This window comes from Nicotiana tabacum, chromosome 17 (genome assembly GCF_000715075.1).
Source record: "Nicotiana tabacum cultivar K326 chromosome 17, ASM71507v2, whole genome shotgun sequence".
NCBI classification, from domain to species: domain Eukaryota; kingdom Viridiplantae; phylum Streptophyta; class Magnoliopsida; order Solanales; family Solanaceae; genus Nicotiana; species Nicotiana tabacum.
The window spans coordinates 132,268,737-132,289,893 of record NC_134096.1 but is presented as its reverse complement, the minus strand read 5'-3'; the positions used below and the strand labels follow the sequence as shown (position 1 = coordinate 132,289,893).

The following is a 21,157-nucleotide window of genomic DNA, read 5'->3' as shown; positions in this document are numbered from 1 at the left end:
AATTCCTAATTGTGTGGATAATTGATTAATTATTGAATTAGTGGGGAATTTCCAAGTTAATTAAAAATAATTGGTAATTAATAATGATTTTAGATAATTCTTAAACATTATGTGGCAGCCATAAAGAGCCCAAATGATGACTATTCACTTATGTGCTATGTGGCATGTGTAGGAGAATTGGTGGCCTACAAGGATTATTATGCATAACGTAAGAGGAAATTACATAAGTTTGCCCAAAAAAAAAAGCTTACGGATGAAGCTTTAAAATTCCAAGAATCTCTAAGACTTCTAATTCACAAGAAACGTGAATTAAAACTAAGGAAAGTGATGGATTTTGGGCAAAAATTTTCATACAAAGTTACACTGCGTAATAGTAACAGGATTTGCAATTCTAAGAGAGCACGGTACAATCTTTCTCAAGAATATCATACGAATTTTTTCCTATTTCGATCCGCCGTTACGTGTTATCGAAATTGACATATGTTGTAAGGATTGTCAAGAGAATCGGCCCAGGTATGTTAAGGTTATCCCTTCTTTTTTTTTGGCATGATCTATACGACACGAACAAAATGAACAAATGCACAACTTCCATAAATAACTCTATTCATAGAAATACTAGAGATGCTTATGTTCTTGATTCTCCATGTGTCATATTATTTTATCATCTGTTCATGGGTCTAAAAAATACGTAAGTTGGTAAAGTTTATTTCATGATATTAATCAGAGGCATAATGGTCTTATGACGTACCGAGAGATTTTATTTACGTATTTCATATGCATTTCATGCATTTATACATGCACATTGACCCATGACCAGATGGCGTTATATACGCGTGTATATATATATATATATATATATATATATATATATATATATATATATATATATATATATATATATATATATATATACACACACACACACACACACACACACACACACACACACACCTGATCAGTTAGTATACATTGATGATTTGCCCACAGTGGCCGAAATGATATGATGGGATACCCTCAGAGGCTTGATAATGTTATGAACGCATATACCAATGCATGGTATGGCATTTATACGCATATGCATGACATTATAAAAATGAAATGATTCACAGAGCTATGCAGACGTACATGTCGAGTCTTTTACTCCATGTTTCTCTCATGTCTATTATTTACTGAATTTTATTCCTTACATACTCGGTACATTATTTGTACTGACGTTCCTTTTGCCTGGGGACGCTGCGTTTTATTCCCACAGGTCTCGATAGACAGGTCAAGAGTCCTCCAAGTAGGCGATCAGCTCAGTGGAAGATGTTGGTGCACTCAATTTATTCCGGAGTTTCTTATGTGGTCAGTATGACTAGAACATGTACTGATTAGTATGGCGGGGCCCTGTCCCGACCTTTATGATATTTATGTACTCTTAGAGGCTTGTAGACATATGTCGTGTACGTAAAAGATTGTACGGCCTTGTCGGCCTATGTTTTGAGTTTATAAATGATGATGTTGGCCTATTAGGCCCGTATGTCATATGTATATGATGATGTAATAAGAAAGATACGTTACGTTGGTACTCGGTTGAGTAAGGTACCGGGTGCCCATCGGTTTAGGTCGTGACAAATTTGGAGATGATCCAAAAATGAAAGTTGTATCCGTTTGTGTCTAGTTTTCAGAAAGGTAAACCATTTGTCATTTGGAGTTGCGTACAAAATGTTATGATGGATACACTACAGGCTGTATGGAAGAGTTTGGAAATCTCTGTTGCACAGGTCTAACTTTGGAAGCTTATATCTCGCAATCTATAAGGAATTGGGAGATAGCAACAATTGAAATTTATAGCTCTTGGAGTCTAGTTTTCAGAAAGTTAAACCATTCATCATTTGGAGTTTTGTACAAAAAGTTATGGCCATTATACTAGAGGCTGTCTGAGAAGAGTTTGAAAATGGCTGTTGGAGAATTTGTTCATCGTGAACGCGAGGGGAGTGTCGCGAACGCGAAGAACAAACCCCTGGATAGTAAAATAAAGTTCAAATTCGTCTCATTCTTCCATTTTTGGACCAATGAAGCTTGGGTGAGGCTATTTTTCGAGAGTTTTTCAAGAAAAACATTGGGGTAAGAATTTCTAACTTGATTTTGGTTAAATTACATGAATCTATTGTTGCCTTTATCACTAAATTAGTGGATTAGATTGAAAAGGGTAGAAATCCTCTAGACTTTAATTTAAGATTTGAAGGGCGATCCGTTATCGAAATTTGATAAAATTGGTCTGGGTGGACTCGTAATTGAATGGGTTGTCGGATTTTATGAGTTTCATCGGATTCCGAGACGTGGGCCCCACGTGCAATTTTTGAGTTAAATTTCAGATTTTTGTTGGAAAATTAGTATTTTCATATGGAATTAATTTCTATAATTAGTATTAACTGAATTGAATTAATTTGGATAGATTTGAGCTGTTCGGAGGTCAATTCAAGCAAGAAGGCTATTTTGGAATATCGGCCTAACTTCAAAAAGGTAAGTATCTTGCCTAACCTTGAGTGAGGGAATTACCCCTTAGACATCGAGTTTTATGTTCCATTTGTGAAATGTGAAAAGTCATGTACGCGAGGTGACAAGTATGTACTCAGGCTTATATGTGCAAAATTGATTGGGTTAAAGTTTTAGACATATTGTGTAGTAAATTGGATAATTGTTGGCATTTATTAAATCATCTATTTGCCATGCCTCAATTCGCGTTTGTTGAATTTATTTTTATATGAAAATTTAATGTGGTTATTGCTTGTATATTTATGTGAATTCCGTGAGTTTGGTGATTTGATATTTCCTGAAAATAATTATATTATGGATTTTCCATCTACAAATTAATTAAATAAGTTTAAACTGAGGCATTATATAATTATCAAGAATTTGGATTAATGAAGGCGTTGCCCTATACTGAGTATTTTCCATCTCTGTTGTTATTTTGAGATTTTATACATATTGTGTCGAGCCTTGGGCTATTTGTTATGAAATTAATTGATTTTGTTATGTCTTTGGAATTGGATGTGGCCATTGGAAAAATTGTGATATGAATTAATTTTGTTATGTTGCCATGATAATATTCTGTGTAAATTATTGTGTTATTTGAGTTATTATTTTGAGGATATAAGTGTTGCATTTCACTGTTGATATTTGTGGGTATAGGATGACATTTCACTATTGTTATATGTATTGGGATATTGTCTGGGCGGAGCGATAAGGGTGGCTATAGGAGCGATAAGGGTGGCTATAAGAGCGATAAGGGTGGCTATTGATATTGTCAGGGCGGAGGGAGACTATTATAGGAGTGATAAGGGTGGCTATAGGAGAGATAAGGGTGGCTATTGTCAGGGATGATATGTGATAATATGGGGTTATTGCGTTGGTAATTTTCATGTGATGTTGTGATTTTCCTTGTGTTTATTTTTATACCTTGTGCAATTTGTCTTGTTGTTGGTAAATGATAATAGTCTGATCTATGTTGAAATTGGGAGCATGTGTTTATTGCCAGGCGGAATATGAAATGAAATCTGGGCACGAGGTGCCGTGAGTAAATAATGATGATATTGGCACGTGAATTGTCCGTGCAGTTGTGATATGAAATGTGGGCACGAAGTGACGTGAGTAAATAATGATGATATTGACACGTGAATTATCCGTGCAGTTGTGATATGAAATGTGGACACAAGGTGTCGTGGTTAAATGATGATGATATTTGGCACGTGAGTTGTCCGTGTGGTTGTGATAGAGAAATTGGCATGGGGTGCCGTGGAAGTATGAAAGTGGGTTGAGACCCATATTTTATGATTTTGAAATATTGTGTCAGAGGGTGACTTTTATTCGAAAGAGATTTATTTGATAGAATTTTATTTGAAAGTATTATATCCTGAAGATTTCTATTTGAAAAACGTATAGGCGAAAGATTTATATTGGAAGGACTTAATTAATTGGTTGTACTTGTATTCATTATTTGTTGTGCAATATTTATGGTGTTCTTGTCGCCCTACTGTATATATCACTGGTTGATTATTGTTGCCATCATTGTTATTTGTTTCCTATTATTTTTGCATATTATATTGCATAGGTTATTAGACTAGTGAGTGTCTCGACTGTACCTCGTCACTACTCCACTGAGGTTAGTCTTGATACTTACTGGGTACCGACCATGGTGTACTCATACTACACTTCTGCACATTTTTGTGCAGAGCCAGGTGTTGGAGATATCGGACTCGGACAGAGTTAAAGTGTGATCGCAAGGATTCAAGGTAGAGCTGCTTGGTCGTCGCAGTCCCTTGGAGTCTTTCCATTTTATTGTACTATTAATTATTAATCAAACAGTATTGAGTATTCGATCCTTGAGATCATTCCATGTATTCAGTTAGAGTTCGTGATTCAGTATTACCAGTCTTGGGAGGTTGTTATATTTTTAATTATTTTCTCTATTAGTTTATATATATATATATATATATATATATATATATATATATATATATATATATATATATAATGGCTTGAATTGTTATTATAATCGGCTTACCTAGTCTTAGAGACTAAGTGCCATCACGACGTCTGTGGCGGAATTTTGGGTCTTGACACCACCTCTCCTACTTCTAGTAGGGGCAGTAGAAGGAGCAAGTTCATCAAAAATCACAACTTTGTGAGGATCTGGCATTGTCGATGACATGATTATCCAAGGAAATACAGAAGGAAGGATGCATAAATACAAAAAAGGAGTAATGTAATAGATACCGAAGAAGGAAGACTCCAAGAAATAAAAAAGAATGAAATATTTATAAGAAGATACAACCGTCGTTAAAATTGGTCATTATAAAGCATCATAATTGAACCATCACTTCGTGACTGACACAACTGCAGAAAAAAAAAACCTAAAAGGTGCTGAGAAACTGAAGAGCCAATCGTAACTAGCCACGTGGCATGGGCATTAAATAGATGTGACAAACGTCTCATCGATTCTGAAAGAGATATGATGATACTCGAGAAACGGCGATAAGGAATTCCCATCATAAAAACTTACCACTTCCCCAATGTTCAGTTGAGAATATTCAGAAAGTGGGGGGACTATCTGTATTGATGGAAAAAAGACATGACACGTAGAACATCATTAAGCTGGTAAGCTGACGAGGCATGACACTCATATAGCGATAAGTGTCACTCTCAATTAACCGAATTAAGAATGCAAAGAAGGTATGAGAGAAACACCCACTGAGTAGCATAAGAGAAAAGAACTGGGTCTGACAGTTGTCAAAGGAGAAACGGGAACGAAATGAATGAAGACTGCAAAGAAGGGAAGATACACGAACCAGGAGTAAATAAGGAAGAGAAATCAGAACAGTTATAAGAAATCTTTAGTCATAAATATGCTAGTTACGGTTATCTATGGTAATGGGCAATCAATACTATTAATGCCCTTAATTAGTCTGAATTAAGTATGAGAACCGTTATGATTATATGCTGCTATATAAGGATAAGAATTTCATTTGTAAGGACAAGTTACGATTATTACTAAAATACATACTATAATTCTCTACTTTACTCTTCAAGTTTTCAACCTTGATTTTAGGGAGTGACTATCAGTTTATTCCTTACTTTTCTTTGCTAACCATCTTCATTATTTTTTTTTAATTTCTCCTAAGGTTATTGAAAAAGTGAAGTAAATCTTGGTTATCAGTAACCCATTTTATTCTAAATATTGACTTTGACCGAAAAATCTATTTTTGGTTAAACACCATTATTCTTGCCACCATACTCTCCTATGTAAATGTATTTTTTTCATTGATATGCCAAAGTAGGCAAGTTTTAACGTTATTTTCTAAGAACTATTATTTATGTCATTTTCATCTCATTTAATTTCAGCCTTAAATATTGCAGCTTTACAGTCCACCTCGATTCCATTTTTTGTAGAGTTGTTTACTTCAATGTGTTGAAAATACGTGGTGTTTAAAACTTAAAATACAAATATGCCATAATACAAAATCTATCCAATAAAAAAATATTATTGTATGTACCATTATAACCTCAAAGAACAATTACAGTTTCGTTGTCGTTATCTTTGCCGGCGTCAATTCCAAGTCAGTAGTAGTCGAAGAATATTGATTCTCTGCACCAATAACCTTCTCTTCCTTGCCCACTACTTTATCCCATTCTTAATAGTACTAATTAATTGATTAGTTAAATACCAAAACTATCCCCACCCCCAATCCCTCTCCCTAAAATACTAAACTACATACGTATTATTTTCTATCATAGCAGGAATTAGGAAATGAAAAATGAAAACTGAAAATACTGAAATTTGAATTCACAAAAATTTTATGCTGACTTGATAAGTCATGGTGGTCATTACATATGTATTTGGTACAACGGAAAGGTTTTACAGTTTTTGGTTACCTTGAATTTTGAAAAATATTTTCTTCAAGGAAAGGAAAGTATGTTTTATTAAAATGGTAAAATAGCTTGGTTAGTTCTGAACTGAATTATTTACTTCCATAAATAACTTAATTCTTATTAACACATGTTCAAATCAACATATAGATATTATTATCAGCGTTTAGTACCAATTATACCATATGATTCACCTTACACAGTTGTATACATTACATACTTTTATACTCCAATTCAAACAGAAAAATAGTGGAGTACCAATTTAATTTTCTCAATATCCCGACACATACAAAAGTAGTTCTCCTATTTTGTCGCCCATGCTCTTGGGAGCCGAAAAAAAACATCTCAATTCCCATAGGATAAAAAGGTTAATTTAATCAAATCATCCGCCATTTCCTCACACTTTCTCGTTATCTTCCAATTACCCTTTCCTCCATTTCATCGATCCTTCTAGAATCATCAAGAATCCTCTTACTTCCACGACCCCCCTATGTACTTATCCCCAGCTTTCCCATTTTCTCTTAACCTTTTCGATCTCTTAGTTACAAAGTTCAGCCCTTTTTAGTCATCTTACATTCCTTTGTCTCCACTATATATACGGTGTTCAGTCTTTTTACTCTTCATAAGTACACATAACTAGATCCTTGCAGTTGCAGATCATCTGAGCTTTTTCATTTTGAAAATTTACAGTCAAAGTTTTTATTTTTCTCTCTCTTTAGTGAAGTTGGAAAATGGACCGTGGAAATTACCGACGTGGTGGTGGTGACAGCAGTCGTGGCGGTGGAGGTGATAGCAGCCGCGGCGGTGGTGGTGGAGGTAACCGTGGTCGTGGTCGCGGCCGCGGTGGTGGTCAATACGAACAGGAGCAAGGCCGTGGAGGTGGAAGGGGTGGGTCCCAGATTGGTGGCGGAAGGGGTGGGCCCTCCCAGATGGGTTCATTCAACCAGCAACCAATTCAGCCTCCACAGCAATGGGGTAACCAGCCAAGGGCATCTGGTCCGGGTCAGAGTCAGTATCAGGCTCGTGGGGCTCCGTATAATCAGCCGGGTCAGCAGCAGCCAGTTGGACAAAATCCGGGTCGTGGTGGCACTTGGGCCAGCCGTGGCGGCGGCGGTACTGCTTGGGCCCGGCCACAACCGCAGCAGCCACAGCAACTTGGTAGTGGCGGCAGTGGTACTGCTTGGGCCCGGCCACCGCCGCAGCAACATGTTAGTGGCGGCAGTGGTACTGCTTGGGTCAGGCCACCGTCGCAGCAGCCACCACAACATGGTCCCGGAAACCAGCAGCAGCGGGATGTGCAACCCAGTAGCTCAGAAGCATCAAATGTTCGCCCGTGGGGTCCACCTTCAGACTCTAGTCCTCCTCCTCCTCAGTCTTCTGGTATTAACTCATACCCATAAAATGGTGTGTTCTTTCATTTTATGTTCAAGAATTTTAAAATGCATTGTATCTTTTTGTGTAGATCCTGTTCAAGTTGATCTGAAGTCGCTGAGTATTACAGAAAAAGAGAGTACATCATCTCCTTCGGAAAGTAACAACGGAAAGCTTGTACCTATAGCACGACCTGATACGGGAAAAGTTGCTGTCAAGTCAATTAGACTGCTTGCTAATCATTTTCCTGTTAGATTTAATCCTCAGTCTACCATTATGCATTATGATGTGGATATCAAGCAAATCATGACTGATGAGACCCGGGCTGTGAAGAGGTCAATAAACAAGTCGGATCTTCGTATGATAAGAGACAAACTGTTTGCTGATAATCCTGTTCAATTTCCAATAGATAAAACTGCATATGATGGTGAGAAGAACATTTTCAGTGCTGTCCAACTTCCTACTGGGCGATTCACTGTGAACTGCTCTGATGGGGATGATGGTAGGGGACGCTCGTATGTCTTCACCATTAAGTTTGTTACTGAACTGAAACTTTGCAAGTTGAAAGAATATTTGAGTGGAAACCTCTCTTACATACCTCGTGATGTACTACAAGGAATGGATTTGGTTATGAAAGAAAATCCTTCTAGGTTCAGGATAGTTGCAGGTCGTAGCTTCTACTCAAATGAGCACTTGGCTGAACATGACTTTGGATTTGGAGTTGCTGCATATAGAGGTTTTCAACAAAGCCTAAAGCCTACATCTGGAGGGCTTGCCTTGTGCCTTGATTACTCAGTCTTGGCATTCCGCAAAGCAGTGCCTGTGCTAGATTTCCTGAGGGAATATATTGGAGAGTTTAATGAAAATAATTTTACTCGTAAAAGAGCTGCAGAGGATGCATTGGTTGGTTTGAAAGTCAAAGTAACTCATCGTCGTAGCAGTCAGAAATATGTTGTTAAGAAGCTGACTGATGAGATGACTCGCGACCTTCATTTTCTCCTTGAAGATCCAGAAGGAAAAGATCCTCCTAGGGATGTTTTTCTTGTTGACTACTTCAGGGAAAAATATCAGAAGGAGATTAGGTACCAAAATTTACCTTCATTAGATCTTGGAAAAGGTAATAAGAAAAACTATGTCCCAATGGAATTCTGTGTCTTGATCGAGGGACAGCGATATCCTAAGGAGCATTTAGATAAGGATTCAGCCTTGTTTTTGAAAAAAATATCACTAGCTCCACCGCGAGAGAGAAGGGATACAATATGTGAAATGGTACGGGCTGAAGATGGGCCGTGCGGGTATGTGAATTCCTTAAATTTCTTTTATGTCTGTATTTCCTTGTATGAGTTTTTTATGCTTCCTTGAAATTCTTTTTTGATACACTCGTTAGTTGTTACAAAGTTGTGGTCCAGTTAAGCTGCATGTAGAACTTCTGATCGTTAATTCTATGGTTTTCTCGTGTTTAGTCATTCCACTTATGGCGCTGGTATTATTTAATCTTGTGTCGTGTTTCTCTCATTGCTTAGCCATTTCATTAAGTACTGAATTTGTATTTGATACACTTGTTACAAAGTTGTGGTCAATTATGCTGCATGTTTAACCCTTGATCACGTTAATTCTATGGTTTGCGCGTGTTTTGTCATTCCAATATCCGCCGGTATTTTTATAATCTTGTATTGGGTTTCTTTCCTTGCTTAGACATTTCATAAAGTAGTGAGTTGGAACCATTCATTTTTGCAATGCTTCCATGATTTTGTGAATGTGGTGATATATTGATATATGTTATTATGTTATTAGAGTATTTTTTTTGTTACATATTCTTTTCCTAACTTTCACTTGATTATTACAGGGCTGTCACCCGTAATTTTGAAATTGGAGTTGATAGGAACATGACCTGTGTTTCGGGTCGTATCCTTCCTGCCCCTGATTTGAAGCTAGGTGGTCAAAGTCGAGTTCCTGTGGATAATAAATGCCAGTGGAACCTTGTTGGGAAATCTGTGGTGGAAGGCAAGGCACTTCAGCGATGGGCTCTGATAGATTTTAGCTCCCAGGAACGCAGCCCCAACTTTAGGCTAAGAGCTGATGAATTTGTCTATAGATTGAAAGAGCGGTGCAAAAAGTTAGGGATCAACATGGAAGAACCTGTCATAAAACATTTCACTGGCATGTATGAGCTCTCTGCAGTTAGAAAGGTTGAAGATCTCCTCAGAGGTGTGGTTCATGCAGCTGACAAGAAAATCAAGGGTCGGCTACAAATGATAGTTTGTGTTATGGCAGCAAGGCACAATGGATACAAATATCTCAAATGGGTCTCTGAAACAAAAATTGGTGTTGTAACGCAATGTTGCTTGTCATCTCTAGCCAACAAGGGACAGGACCAATATCTTGCAAACCTCTGTATTAAGATTAATGCAAAACTGGGAGGTAGCAATATGGAACTTATGGAAAGACTCCCTAATTTTGGAGGTGAAGACAATGTCATGTTCATTGGAGCTGATGTTAATCATCCTGCTGCAAGGAATGTGACATGTCCATCCATAGCAGCTGTTGTTGCCACTGTCAACTGGCCAGCTGCTAATAGATATGCGGCTAGAGTTTGTCCTCAGGACCATAGGACTGAGAAGATACTAAATTTTGGGAGCATGTGTGCAGACCTACTGAATGCTTACACTCGACTCAACTCATTTAAACCAAACAGAATTGTTGTTTTCCGTGATGGTGTGAGTGAGGGCCAATTTGATATGGTACTTAATGAAGAGCTGGTTGATTTGATGAAGGCTATATACGATAATCACTATCGACCAGCAATTACTCTTGTTGTGGCTCAGAAAAGACACCATACACGACTATTTCCTGATGGTGGCCCTGGCAATGTTCCTCCGGGTACTGTTGTGGACACAATAATTGTTCATCCATCTGATTTTGACTTCTATCTTTGCAGCCATTTTGGAGGATTGGGAACTAGCAAGCCTACTCACTATCATGTTTTGTGGGATGAGAATGGCTTCAATTCTGACCGCTTACAGAAGCTTATATACAACATGTGCTTCACCTTCGCGCGGTGCACAAAACCTGTTTCACTTGTTCCACCAGTTTACTATGCTGACCTTGTTGCCTACCGGGGACGGATGTTCCAAGAGGTGCTTATGGAGATGCAGTCTCCTGTGTCTTCAACTACATCCTTCGCAGCTTCATCGTCATCTTCTTCAACTGCCTCATTTGAACAAGGATTCTATAATTTGCACCCCAATCTGCAGAACATAATGTTCTTTGTCTGATCGCAGGTACCCCATACTGTTCTGTCTGATGGAAGCCACCTTTTGTGATCTCCTTCACCACTCCCACACTGGTGCAGGAGATGGTTGTCCACATCTTGGAGATGCCCATTTCCAAACGCATTTGAACCTCCTTTCTATCGACCTAGCAAAGGTGTTTGTGCGTGAATCTAATGGGATGTCATGCTTGTTTTACTGCCTTTTATTTTCTATGGTCCTCACTCTTAGAGGTGTGACTTTTAGGAGTGAGTTTGTCCAGTGATGTCTTAATGGTTTGACGTTTTATTTTGTGTATTTACTTTGGTCTTTTGAGGCCACTGCCAGTATGTTTGAAGTTTGCAGACTGTTTTAAATTGTGTGATGTCTTTTATTATGTATTCTGAGACAGAAACTGAATTTCTTCTATGCAAGTGTGTGAGCTACTTGAAGTTTGTTTATCAGTTATTCATTGTGATTTGCATTTTCTCTCTTCGTGTTTCTTTTTCCTATGTATATAGTTTGTTCGATATACTTGGTTGACCACTCAGTAATTGGTCTTTTATAGTAGTATCTTCAAATTCTCAATTAGGAATTAAAAGGCTGTATCTCGTTGATGTACAGGATATCACGCAAGAGGACTTTTTTTTGTTTCATAGGGTGGTTACATTTAACCATCAATGAAATTTCGAACATTTCCGAGAGTAAGTTAAAGGATACATAATTATACATAAATAAGTAAGAAAGGATTCTCATGTTCGGCCTTTTCGGGGCCTTTCCCTGCATGCCCCTTTTCTTGAGAAAGAAAGGGTTCTACTCGATAAGCAGGTTTCAATGCCAAAACTGAAGGATATTTTGTTTATGACAGGATGCAAAGAGAGGATCAGATTGAAGTATGATAGATTCCTGTTCTAAATTAAAATTATAAAATTACAACGAAATACTAATATATTCCCTAATTGATTATAACTAATAACACCATATCTACACAATATGGCAAAATTAAAAGTGATTCTTTTTACATAATACTATTGTTTATCAAATTACAATTGCGCTCTAAGAGCTTCCAATTGTAATTTTAAACGCTATATCGCTGCGGCATGAAGCCCGATCCACACACACACATACACACACACACATTTATATATATATATATATATATATATATACCAACGGGTCAGGGGCAGATCTATGTGTAAGGGATAGGGTGGTACGCCACCCGCAAGGTTTGGCCGAGACTATGCAATAGTATATATAGATGCATGTATATATAGAAGGAAGGTATACAAATAATTTAAGTGGCACTCCCAGTAACAAAATAATTCTAGGTGCCATTGGAAAATCACCGTCATTTCCATCCCTACGGCAGGAGATCGAGTCCTGCTTGGCACAATTGTTTTAGAAGCTTCGTTTGGTGCATTTAACCGCTACAAATTCCTTTGTTTCTTCTTTGGTTTTATTAGTTTGTTTTAAAATTTCTTTTCTCCTTTTTTTACTTTAAACATTAAATATAAATTATATAAAAAAATTCTTTCACAAATCTATTTTTTCCTCGTGAAAAAAAAATCCCCACTATTGCGCTTTGCTAACTCCTCCGTGATTTATGAATAGATGATAAAAAAAATAATTTTTTTCTTCAGGAGCACAACTCCGTAAATCTATTTGCCGAAACCAAAAAAATATAAATAGAAATCCTTGAATAAGTTATGGTTCTAATCAAGAATGAAAGTTTATTTTGTATTCAAAATGCTCTAAAGTAGGACAATTATATATAATATCAAGTGAGCTTAATTTTTATATAAAATAGTAAATTGAAAAATGTTTGTAAGCTTACTTATGTTTTAATATTTAGACTTATTAGTATAAGTTTTTGCCTTGAGTATCCAAATATAAATTGACAACGAGCCTTTTTTCTTGTACAAAATGCATACTCCATTTGAATCTTATGCTTTTTTCGAGTTATTATAATTATTACATATTTTTTTTGCTCGATCGGTTTGTCTATATTAACCTTAAAGACGAATAACCCGAACCGAAATCCAAATAAACCAAACTGATTAAATTTATACCCTATTTAAATAATATAAATTATAACATGGCTATGTTCAAAATTTGTCTAAATCTTGGATCCGCCTATTGGATATGTACTCCAAGTTCAATGTTTTATTTCCACTGTACTAGTACTATCTTCCGTCAATATAAGCTATATGACGACTTTCAGCTTCAGAAAAGGAGGGGGGCTGGGAGTGCGTGCAGGGGAATTTCTAGTTTTTGAAAGAAAGGTGATTAAAATCTTGACAGCCTCAGTTTGCAATGTTATTTGCAGGTTCTGCAAGACTGCAACAAATGGTATTGTGACATAGTCATTGCTGCTGTAGACTGTAGTATTGCAGAAGTAAAGGCATAACCTGTGCTATAGTCTTTTGCCAAAGCATCTGGTCTTGAATGATGATTGAAGCACCTACGAAGGTTTTAGTTAATTTGTATGGCAATGAAAAAGCCAAGACTACTTGGCTAGATTACCAATGTCATTTACAAAAGTACATTCAGAGTTCAGAGAGACTGCATTGTTTCTTTTATAATCTGATGATTATATATTATCTCAAAACTGCTTCAATTCTTTTTATATATGCTCTCAGCCAGCTTCCTACTACAGCATGCATCTTTCAAGGGAAAATTTTGGTGATTAATGTGATCTTGTATTTGTGACTTGTTTGTCTGAGTTTTGTGGCAAATGACTTTTGGCAATACTCGCTTTGCAATCAACTGGATTTATTTATGAATGAATCAAGAAAGAACAAAACGAATAACCTCATTTATTACTAAAATTATCTCCCAAGAAGGACTAAAATATAGGCATCTTGTGCCTCATGGACATGTACAAGGTAGAATGATCAAGTTACTGAAGAAAAACAAATTGTTAAGGTACATTAAGTTGATGATGCCTAGAGCTGCTCGAAATAATTGAAATAAGCTCCTTCGCTGTCCATGTTACTTCTGAGAGTTTATGCAGGTCGCTTATGAGCTCCTTATCCAATGGAGACAATTTCACCAAATAATCTGAAAATAACAAAGACCAAAACTATGAGAAAAAAGTTCATGTACTATGTTGTGTGATTAAGTTAGATTAGGTTAGCTTGCAAAATCCCATACCTGAATTGTTAGCCAGTTTGAGTAATGAAAGTGAAGCAAGAACTCTTTCCTCTATAACATTATTGTACTTCAATAACTTCATCAGATCTGGAATTAGCTCCGAACATACTACAGACCGAACTCCTTTATCCTCAATGGAACAGAAAAAATTGCTCATCCAGGAAACAGTAACTAGGCTTGCTCTTCCTAAACAGGGAATTCCATTGGCTATTGTATCTACAAGAGCAGCCAATAGCCTCTTGCTTCCACTGTTAAGCAACACTCTTGCTGTTTTCCTTTGCCAATTTCTTGTTGCCTCTTCCTCTTCATTCTGAAACTTAGTAGAAGAACTAGGTGAATTCGAGTTTTGGTTAATGCTCAATGGGAAGAAGGGTCACGAAAAGGGGAAATTACCAGGTGCATATAACTGTTAAGGATGAAGTTCTTGCCAAGATAGGAATCCCCAGTGTTTTCGTCGTAGCCTGCTTCTTTTAACAGCAATTGCTCCACTATTGGCTCTCCAGTATAGGAAAAACAACTCCCCAGTATAAGTAGAGCTCTAGCTGATTGTACTTGGACTTTCTCATTGAATACTTGACAGTCCAATGCTTTTATTATTTCTTCTATTACTTCTTCTCTATATACACTGCACTCATTCAGATCTCCCTGCAGCATGACTGCAACTAAATGAGGATCTCTTTTTATAAAAGCGGGGATTTTCTCTTCAGGGGATGATTCTTTAAACCGGATAAGATTATGATGGAAATGGACTTACCAAAAGATCAAGCTGTAACAATATGACAGAGATAATGGGGCGTTCATCTGGTTGAGCTCTTTGGAGATAAACTAGCAAAATGTGCAAGGTGTTCACCATTCCCCATCCACTTAGTAGACCACGTAATAATTCTATTCTTTGAATTTGCCTGTTGTTTCATACAAAATTAGTACTTTTTCATTTGAATGTAAGAAGAAGAAAATTTCATATGAGTGCTACAAGAAAATCTTACTTGTCAATGCAGAGAAGCTCTGTGAGAAATGCAAAAATGTGTCCGCGGGCGTTTTGCTGGTTTTGAAGCAAAAGAAGAGGAAGAAGACAATCTTTATTCAAGTTGTTGGCCAGGTAATGCCTGCAGCTTCCATCAGATTGAACACAACAGTACATAACAGAAACAACCTTACTCTTTTCTGAGACATCTCCCATTTCAACTCTTCTCAGCAACAACCCCAATCCCCCTAGTGAAATGACTTGCCTACAATTTTCAAAATTCTTGTCTTCATCAAAACCAGTAAGAAGTTGATCAAGCAAGAAATATGCAGCCTCTTGAGGACTACGTTGAACCGTGAATAACGTCTGCAGCTGATCTGCAAATTCCAAAACTCGAAGTACTAATGGAATCCACTCAATAGATATCATCTGTTTAGCCTTAGGCTGCACTAGGTAAAGTAGAATTGCAGCCTTAAGAAACAGGCTGCTACTTCTCAATAGTCTCAAGAAAATATCAAGCTGTGGATCCGAGTTGAGAATGATTTGCCCATTCATCTCCTTCTTAGTGACTAGTTCTGCTAAGATTGAGATTGCTAGTTCCAAGATCTCATCATCTTCGGATGCAAACAAAACGTTCATTATTCCTTCAATCAATGTTGCTGTTGACAATGTCTTTACAGTCTCAGGATCTCCACGAGAATCAAGCCAAGATTTTGCCACCAAACGGATTGCCAGTTCACAGTCACTTAAGCTATCTGAGGAGCAAATCATGAAGATAGCTCTACTTAGATCACTTGAAACAGGAGTGGTTTTTTCTTCCTTTCTGATGGAAACACTGCCAATATTACTCTTTCCTTCTCTCAAGAACTCTACAGGCTCGCTTTGACAATTGAAAAACCGGAAATAGTCTGATTTTTTATGAGTATGAGCCCACAGATCATGTTTTGGGGTTCTGTAACTTTGAGTCGATGATCTTCGATGAACCACTGCTTTCTTCTGTCAAAATCAAGAATTTGGTTAGAATTCTGATTATGCCCTTACAAGAATCAATAGAAGGTAATATGTAAAGGATTCTTGGTCACTTACTGGAACATAATTGCCTTGCTTATTGTCATCTCCAATAGCTGAAATCTTCTCTTCTTCCTCCTTATAATCCCAAATTCCATTTCTTACAGAATCCATAGATTTCCTCTCCATAATCGGTCCAAAAACAGCTCGATATCTTCAGGATAACAAAAATCATTCAAGCTCAAACCTATCCTAAGAAGCATAGTACATAAAAAGAATAGTCTTACCATGATTTTGGAGTAAAACTTATGTAATTTAGAATATCCAAACTTACAGTGAGTTATTCTTGACGGAGGAATTGGAGGTGAAAGAATCCAAAGATCGTCTTCTAGAAAGCGAGTGACCCAATTTATAAGGCAAAGGCACAGAAGGAACAGCAGGGGCTTGGGCACCAACCTTGAGCCATTGTTTATAGTAAAGAGCAAACTTTGTTGTACCAATATCTATGTGGTCATTATAGACCTTGTTTAAGGCTTTCATCTGCTTCTCCTTGTCAACACAATCCAAAGTTGAAAAAACTTCTACTTCTTGTGTATGCCAAATCTTGAGATGAAGAAGGTGAGGAAGAAACAAATGCTCCCAAAGTTCAGGAAGCAAGTGTGTCCGAGCAAGAAATGGCGAATCAACGAATACCTGGAGTAAATGCCTAGCTGCAATTCTATCATTTTTTTCTAGCTTGTAAACAATGGATAAGTAGAGTTGTGCACAAGCAGAGAGATTGGAATTGGGAATTCCACAAGTTGAGACATTTCCAGTGTTGTTGGAATTCAAAGATGACACAATTGTCAATAGCCTAATAGAGTATTGCAAAGACTTAGCTTTTACTTCCCTTTGTGTATCATCAATGCTCTCAACTAGTCTCTCTATACTCTCAATAGCCAATTCCATATCTGCAAAAATCCCATTATCCGAAATATGATTCTTCTTCCTCACAAAACAAGCATAGCATTTCTCCTTAATGGTTTCGCGAAAATCTTTGTCCCTCAAATATTGTCCTACAAAGCCACTAAGTATAGAAATGACTGCTCTAATAGCAACTTCATCAATAGCTGGCTCATCTCTTCTTGGAATACTGACTTCAACAATGGACTTCACATTTGATCTTATCGATGAGTGGACCGAAGAACTAGAACTGGAAAAGGGTTTTCGGGATTTGTTCTTGGAGAAATCCAAGGATGATCTTCTGTCATGGCAAATGTAAATAGGTAAAGCAATGTTTGAATCTTCTTGAAAAGTTGTTCTGTCTTTGAACTTGACTTTTCTGTGAGTTTTTGTAGGTGTTCTTTTTGTACTCTCAAAACCTTCTTCAGTTAGCAATTCTTGAAGAGAGGCCATTGGAATAAAGATGATTTTGGATTGTGAACAAAGGGTGTTGTGACATTCTTTCTTAATTGTACAAGATAAACAGAGAGAACAAGAGAGAGCCAAAAGAAGATTATGACTGGTTGATAAAAGCCACAAAAATGAAGACAAGAATCAATGGGCTGGTTTTCCAATAACTTTGTTAACTTCTAACAGTTGTGTGAAAATCACTTCTTTACCCCAAAGAACATGAACATACTTCATTAGAGATAATAATAATAACCGGTATGTTAAGCAACCTTGTTATCTCGCTACAAAATCACACTGGTCAATCTGTTCTTTAATAAATATATAGGAAATGTTGAATTCCTTTGATAAAAAATTAGTCCTCTTGATTTAGAAAAGGAAAAAAGGAGATGTGTAAGTTAAAAATGTGGTTGGAAAAATTGGATCTATGGATGAAAAAATATATTTAAGGTTCATTAAATAATAAAAGCATTGATGTGGTTCTCAAAGTATGAGACAAAATTACAGCTTGTTTTGAAGCTGAGAGAGCACATGAGCAGCATTGTCCAATTCCAATGGGGTCCTCTTCAAATATATCTCCAGTAGTCCTTTTATAATAGGAAATTTATAAAGGGCAAAACTAAGAGAAGAAAAGAAAATTCATCATCAGAAAATTATTAGTTTTAAAAGGGTAAACTTTGGGACCATAGAAGAGAATGTCTGCCTGGAAATGTTGACTGCTTTAATCAATCTCCTACCCCATCCCCCCCAAATGAAAAATAAAATGAAAAAAGATACAGAAAGCTGCCTGGAATGATTGATACCTGAAAATAGATTTACCTGAAAAGATTTAAGCCTTTTATTTTATTATTATTACCAATAGTTGAGTTTGGATAAGTTTTGTTAGTACTTAGTATTGATAAATTCGTAAAACTCCGAGATGTCAATCTAGATTATCTTGTGAAACTGAGTTATCGAGGTTTCCTAGTTATGAAAGGATATTCTTTAATTCAAGGGAAATAACCTAGGTTTTGTTTCTGTGACAAGGGTATCTCATTATAACAATATAGAACACATGAAGTGGTGAGAATAGCTATTTATTAATCAAAAGTGGACTTTATTTTATCAATCCAATAATGAGAATTTGGAAGTCTTCCTTAACTACCCTATACGTACGTCATGTATATATACCAGAAGATAATATTAGACAATTTCGGTGAATTATATACATGAAATATCTGATTTATTGGGAAGACCATGGGTTCACGTGAACTCAATTTTATTACGTCATATATGTATACTAGTCTTAGCATACGAACGTTGCGTGTATCTCTCGTGTTAATAATAATAATTTTTTAAAAATAACATAAATAATATTCAAAAGACATGTTTATAGTATAATATAAAAATTAACAAAAATTTGCAAGCTCCAAAATAATATATATTAATCATATTTAGGAGTTTGATCTAGTCTAAGTAGTTCTCCTTCACTTTGTTCTCTTACTTGCTTTATTGTCAAAAAAGTCACAGGAATAGCGTTTGATTGAAAGGTAAAAAGATCGTCCAACTTTACTTGAGGACTTGGGTACGTGTATTGCATGTAAATTTCATGTTACTTATTACAAAATTTGTGTTAGATAATTTACCAACAATTGAAAAAAATTTACTCATATTTTACTCATTTTACGGTACTGCTAAAGTTATAACCTTATTCTATTGATACCTTAGTAATCACATAGGCATCCGAACTCGATTATTATTAAGAATTCTTATAAAAATTTTGCTCGATTGTTATCTTATTTTACTTATGATTTTTTTCTAAAGTACTTCCTTTTTCTATTCTTATTTCTTTGTATATATATATTGATCAACTTTTTTACAGTTTAAAATTATTTTACATTTTAAAAAGATTATCATATAATTATTTCTTAATGCATATTTTTTTGAAACATTATTTCTTAATATTTAGACAATCAAGTGGATCATTTGATTATACTTCAAATTCTAAGTCCTTTTGTTCAAAGAAAAAAGAACGACCCAATGCTCTTTAAAGTCCAAATTCATGCCACCTCAGTATGAATTATCATTAATGTTCCCATTTTTTAAATCGAAAGTTTGACTTGCGTGCACAATTTTTTACGTGCCCTCTTAAATATTAGCCTTAAAATTGTTGGACCAATTAGTTACTTTAGTTTCATTAAAAACTGTTATTTCCGCCAATATCGCTGTATTTGTAAATAATAATTCTGCAAAATATAAGTTAACGTAATGAAACAGTAATTAATTCGAGCCCACTGAATTCACAGTGTTTCCTTAAGGAATTTAATCCCCTCCTAGTACCCAAGGTAACAGATTATTTCCTCCCAGGATAGAACGAATCATACACTGGTGTAGCGGTACTTCAAACCCCAGTGTTTCAGCGAACACAAAGTTTGGTAGCAAATCACACTTACAGTTGCTTTGTTTGAAGTTAAAAACAATGCAGAACGAAGGAGTAGAAACTCAGAAAATCGTATGGAAATGCTGAGAGGAAGGAGTGTAATGTATAGCCAAATCTGTTGAGCGATTTGTGTCTTGTGTATTGTGTGTTGTGTGTCTTTCTTCAACAACTGCTGCACATATATATAGCAGCCAGTGTTGAAGAAGAACAATCGTCCACCCTCCATGGTGGAGCAAGCATTAACTTGTTTGTGGAGCAAGCACATTCATGGTGGGAAGAGCATTAGGCGGCTGCCTTGTGGTCAATACACGGATTGAAAAATATCCGTTACAAATGCGGATAATCTTACGTTAATATTTATCCGAATCCGAAGCCGAAGCCGAAGCCGTAGCCGTAGCCGTAGCCGAAGCCGAACCGAGCGAGCGACGACGACGACGGCGCGAGGCTTGCTTTCTTCTTAACTCTTTAAGAGCTACAAGAAGAGCAATTATATATATACCCACCAAAAATCTTTTCCTCTTCCAATATGGGACAATGTCTCATTGTCAAGAGGGGAAAACTTAAAATTTTATTCAAAAATTTTATTTTCCCTCCATTTCCCTTTTTTTCTCATTTTAAGACTATTTCATCTTAAAAACAAAAACCTCAATAATCCTCCACATGAATGGGGAATGGCTATATCACGGAAGTATGCATGGAAAAACTGTGTGATTTACAAGTAAGGATTAATCGCATCTGGATAAGTAGGTTTCCCTTTGAACTTTCCATAGTAAACTTATGTCGGATATACTCGGTCAATCGGTAGATTTGATATCTTTGAACCGTCGATCTTTGTTGTATACCTAGACAACCATAAGTCACACAATCAACCCTTAACCGTCTTTGGTTCTCATTGTTGTGTTCGTTTCAGTCATGAACACCGCCTGATTTCATAAGTGCGTAGAGAACTGGCCTTACAAAGTTCTCCTTGAAGCGGCTAACACTTCACACTTACATAGGTGATTTCTAAACGTGTCATCCTGTAGATACACTATTTGATATATCCCGTATCAAATTTAGAAATATTAAAAAGCCTTAATGCTTTATCCTTGGTACTGAACATTGTCTCATCACGAGAACGGACTTAAATTTTATTTGACAATGGTGAACCGTCATTAATGACTTTGTTTGATCTCCTTGAACCTAGATCTTGGGATC

At 36.4% G+C, this 21,157-nt stretch overlaps 2 protein-coding genes across 2 annotated transcripts; one reads left to right on the top strand and one right to left on the bottom strand.

The window, feature by feature from the left end:
* Positions 1-6,659: 6,659 nt before the first annotated feature.
* LOC107796327 (protein argonaute 2) lies at positions 6,660-11,514 on the top strand. Its single transcript, XM_075235107.1, has 3 exons — positions 6,660-7,788; positions 7,871-9,074; positions 9,626-11,514. Exons 1-3 carry the CDS (start codon positions 7,140-7,142, stop codon positions 11,052-11,054), a joined length of 3,282 nt encoding a protein of 1,093 aa, XP_075091208.1. The 5' UTR covers positions 6,660-7,139; the 3' UTR covers positions 11,055-11,514.
* A 2,308-nt stretch (positions 11,515-13,822) lies between these two features.
* On the bottom strand, positions 13,823-18,101 carry LOC107796328 (putative E3 ubiquitin-protein ligase LIN). Its single transcript, XM_016619081.2, has 7 exons — positions 16,487-18,101; positions 16,231-16,366; positions 15,167-16,140; positions 14,935-15,082; positions 14,574-14,825; positions 14,181-14,490; positions 13,823-14,087 (listed from the first exon to the last, which is right to left on the bottom strand). The coding sequence occupies exons 1-7, from the start codon at positions 17,545-17,547 to the stop codon at positions 13,948-13,950; spliced, it is 3,021 nt and encodes a 1,006-aa protein (XP_016474567.1). The 5' UTR covers positions 17,548-18,101; the 3' UTR covers positions 13,823-13,947.
* Between the last annotated feature and the right edge of the window lie 3,056 nt (positions 18,102-21,157).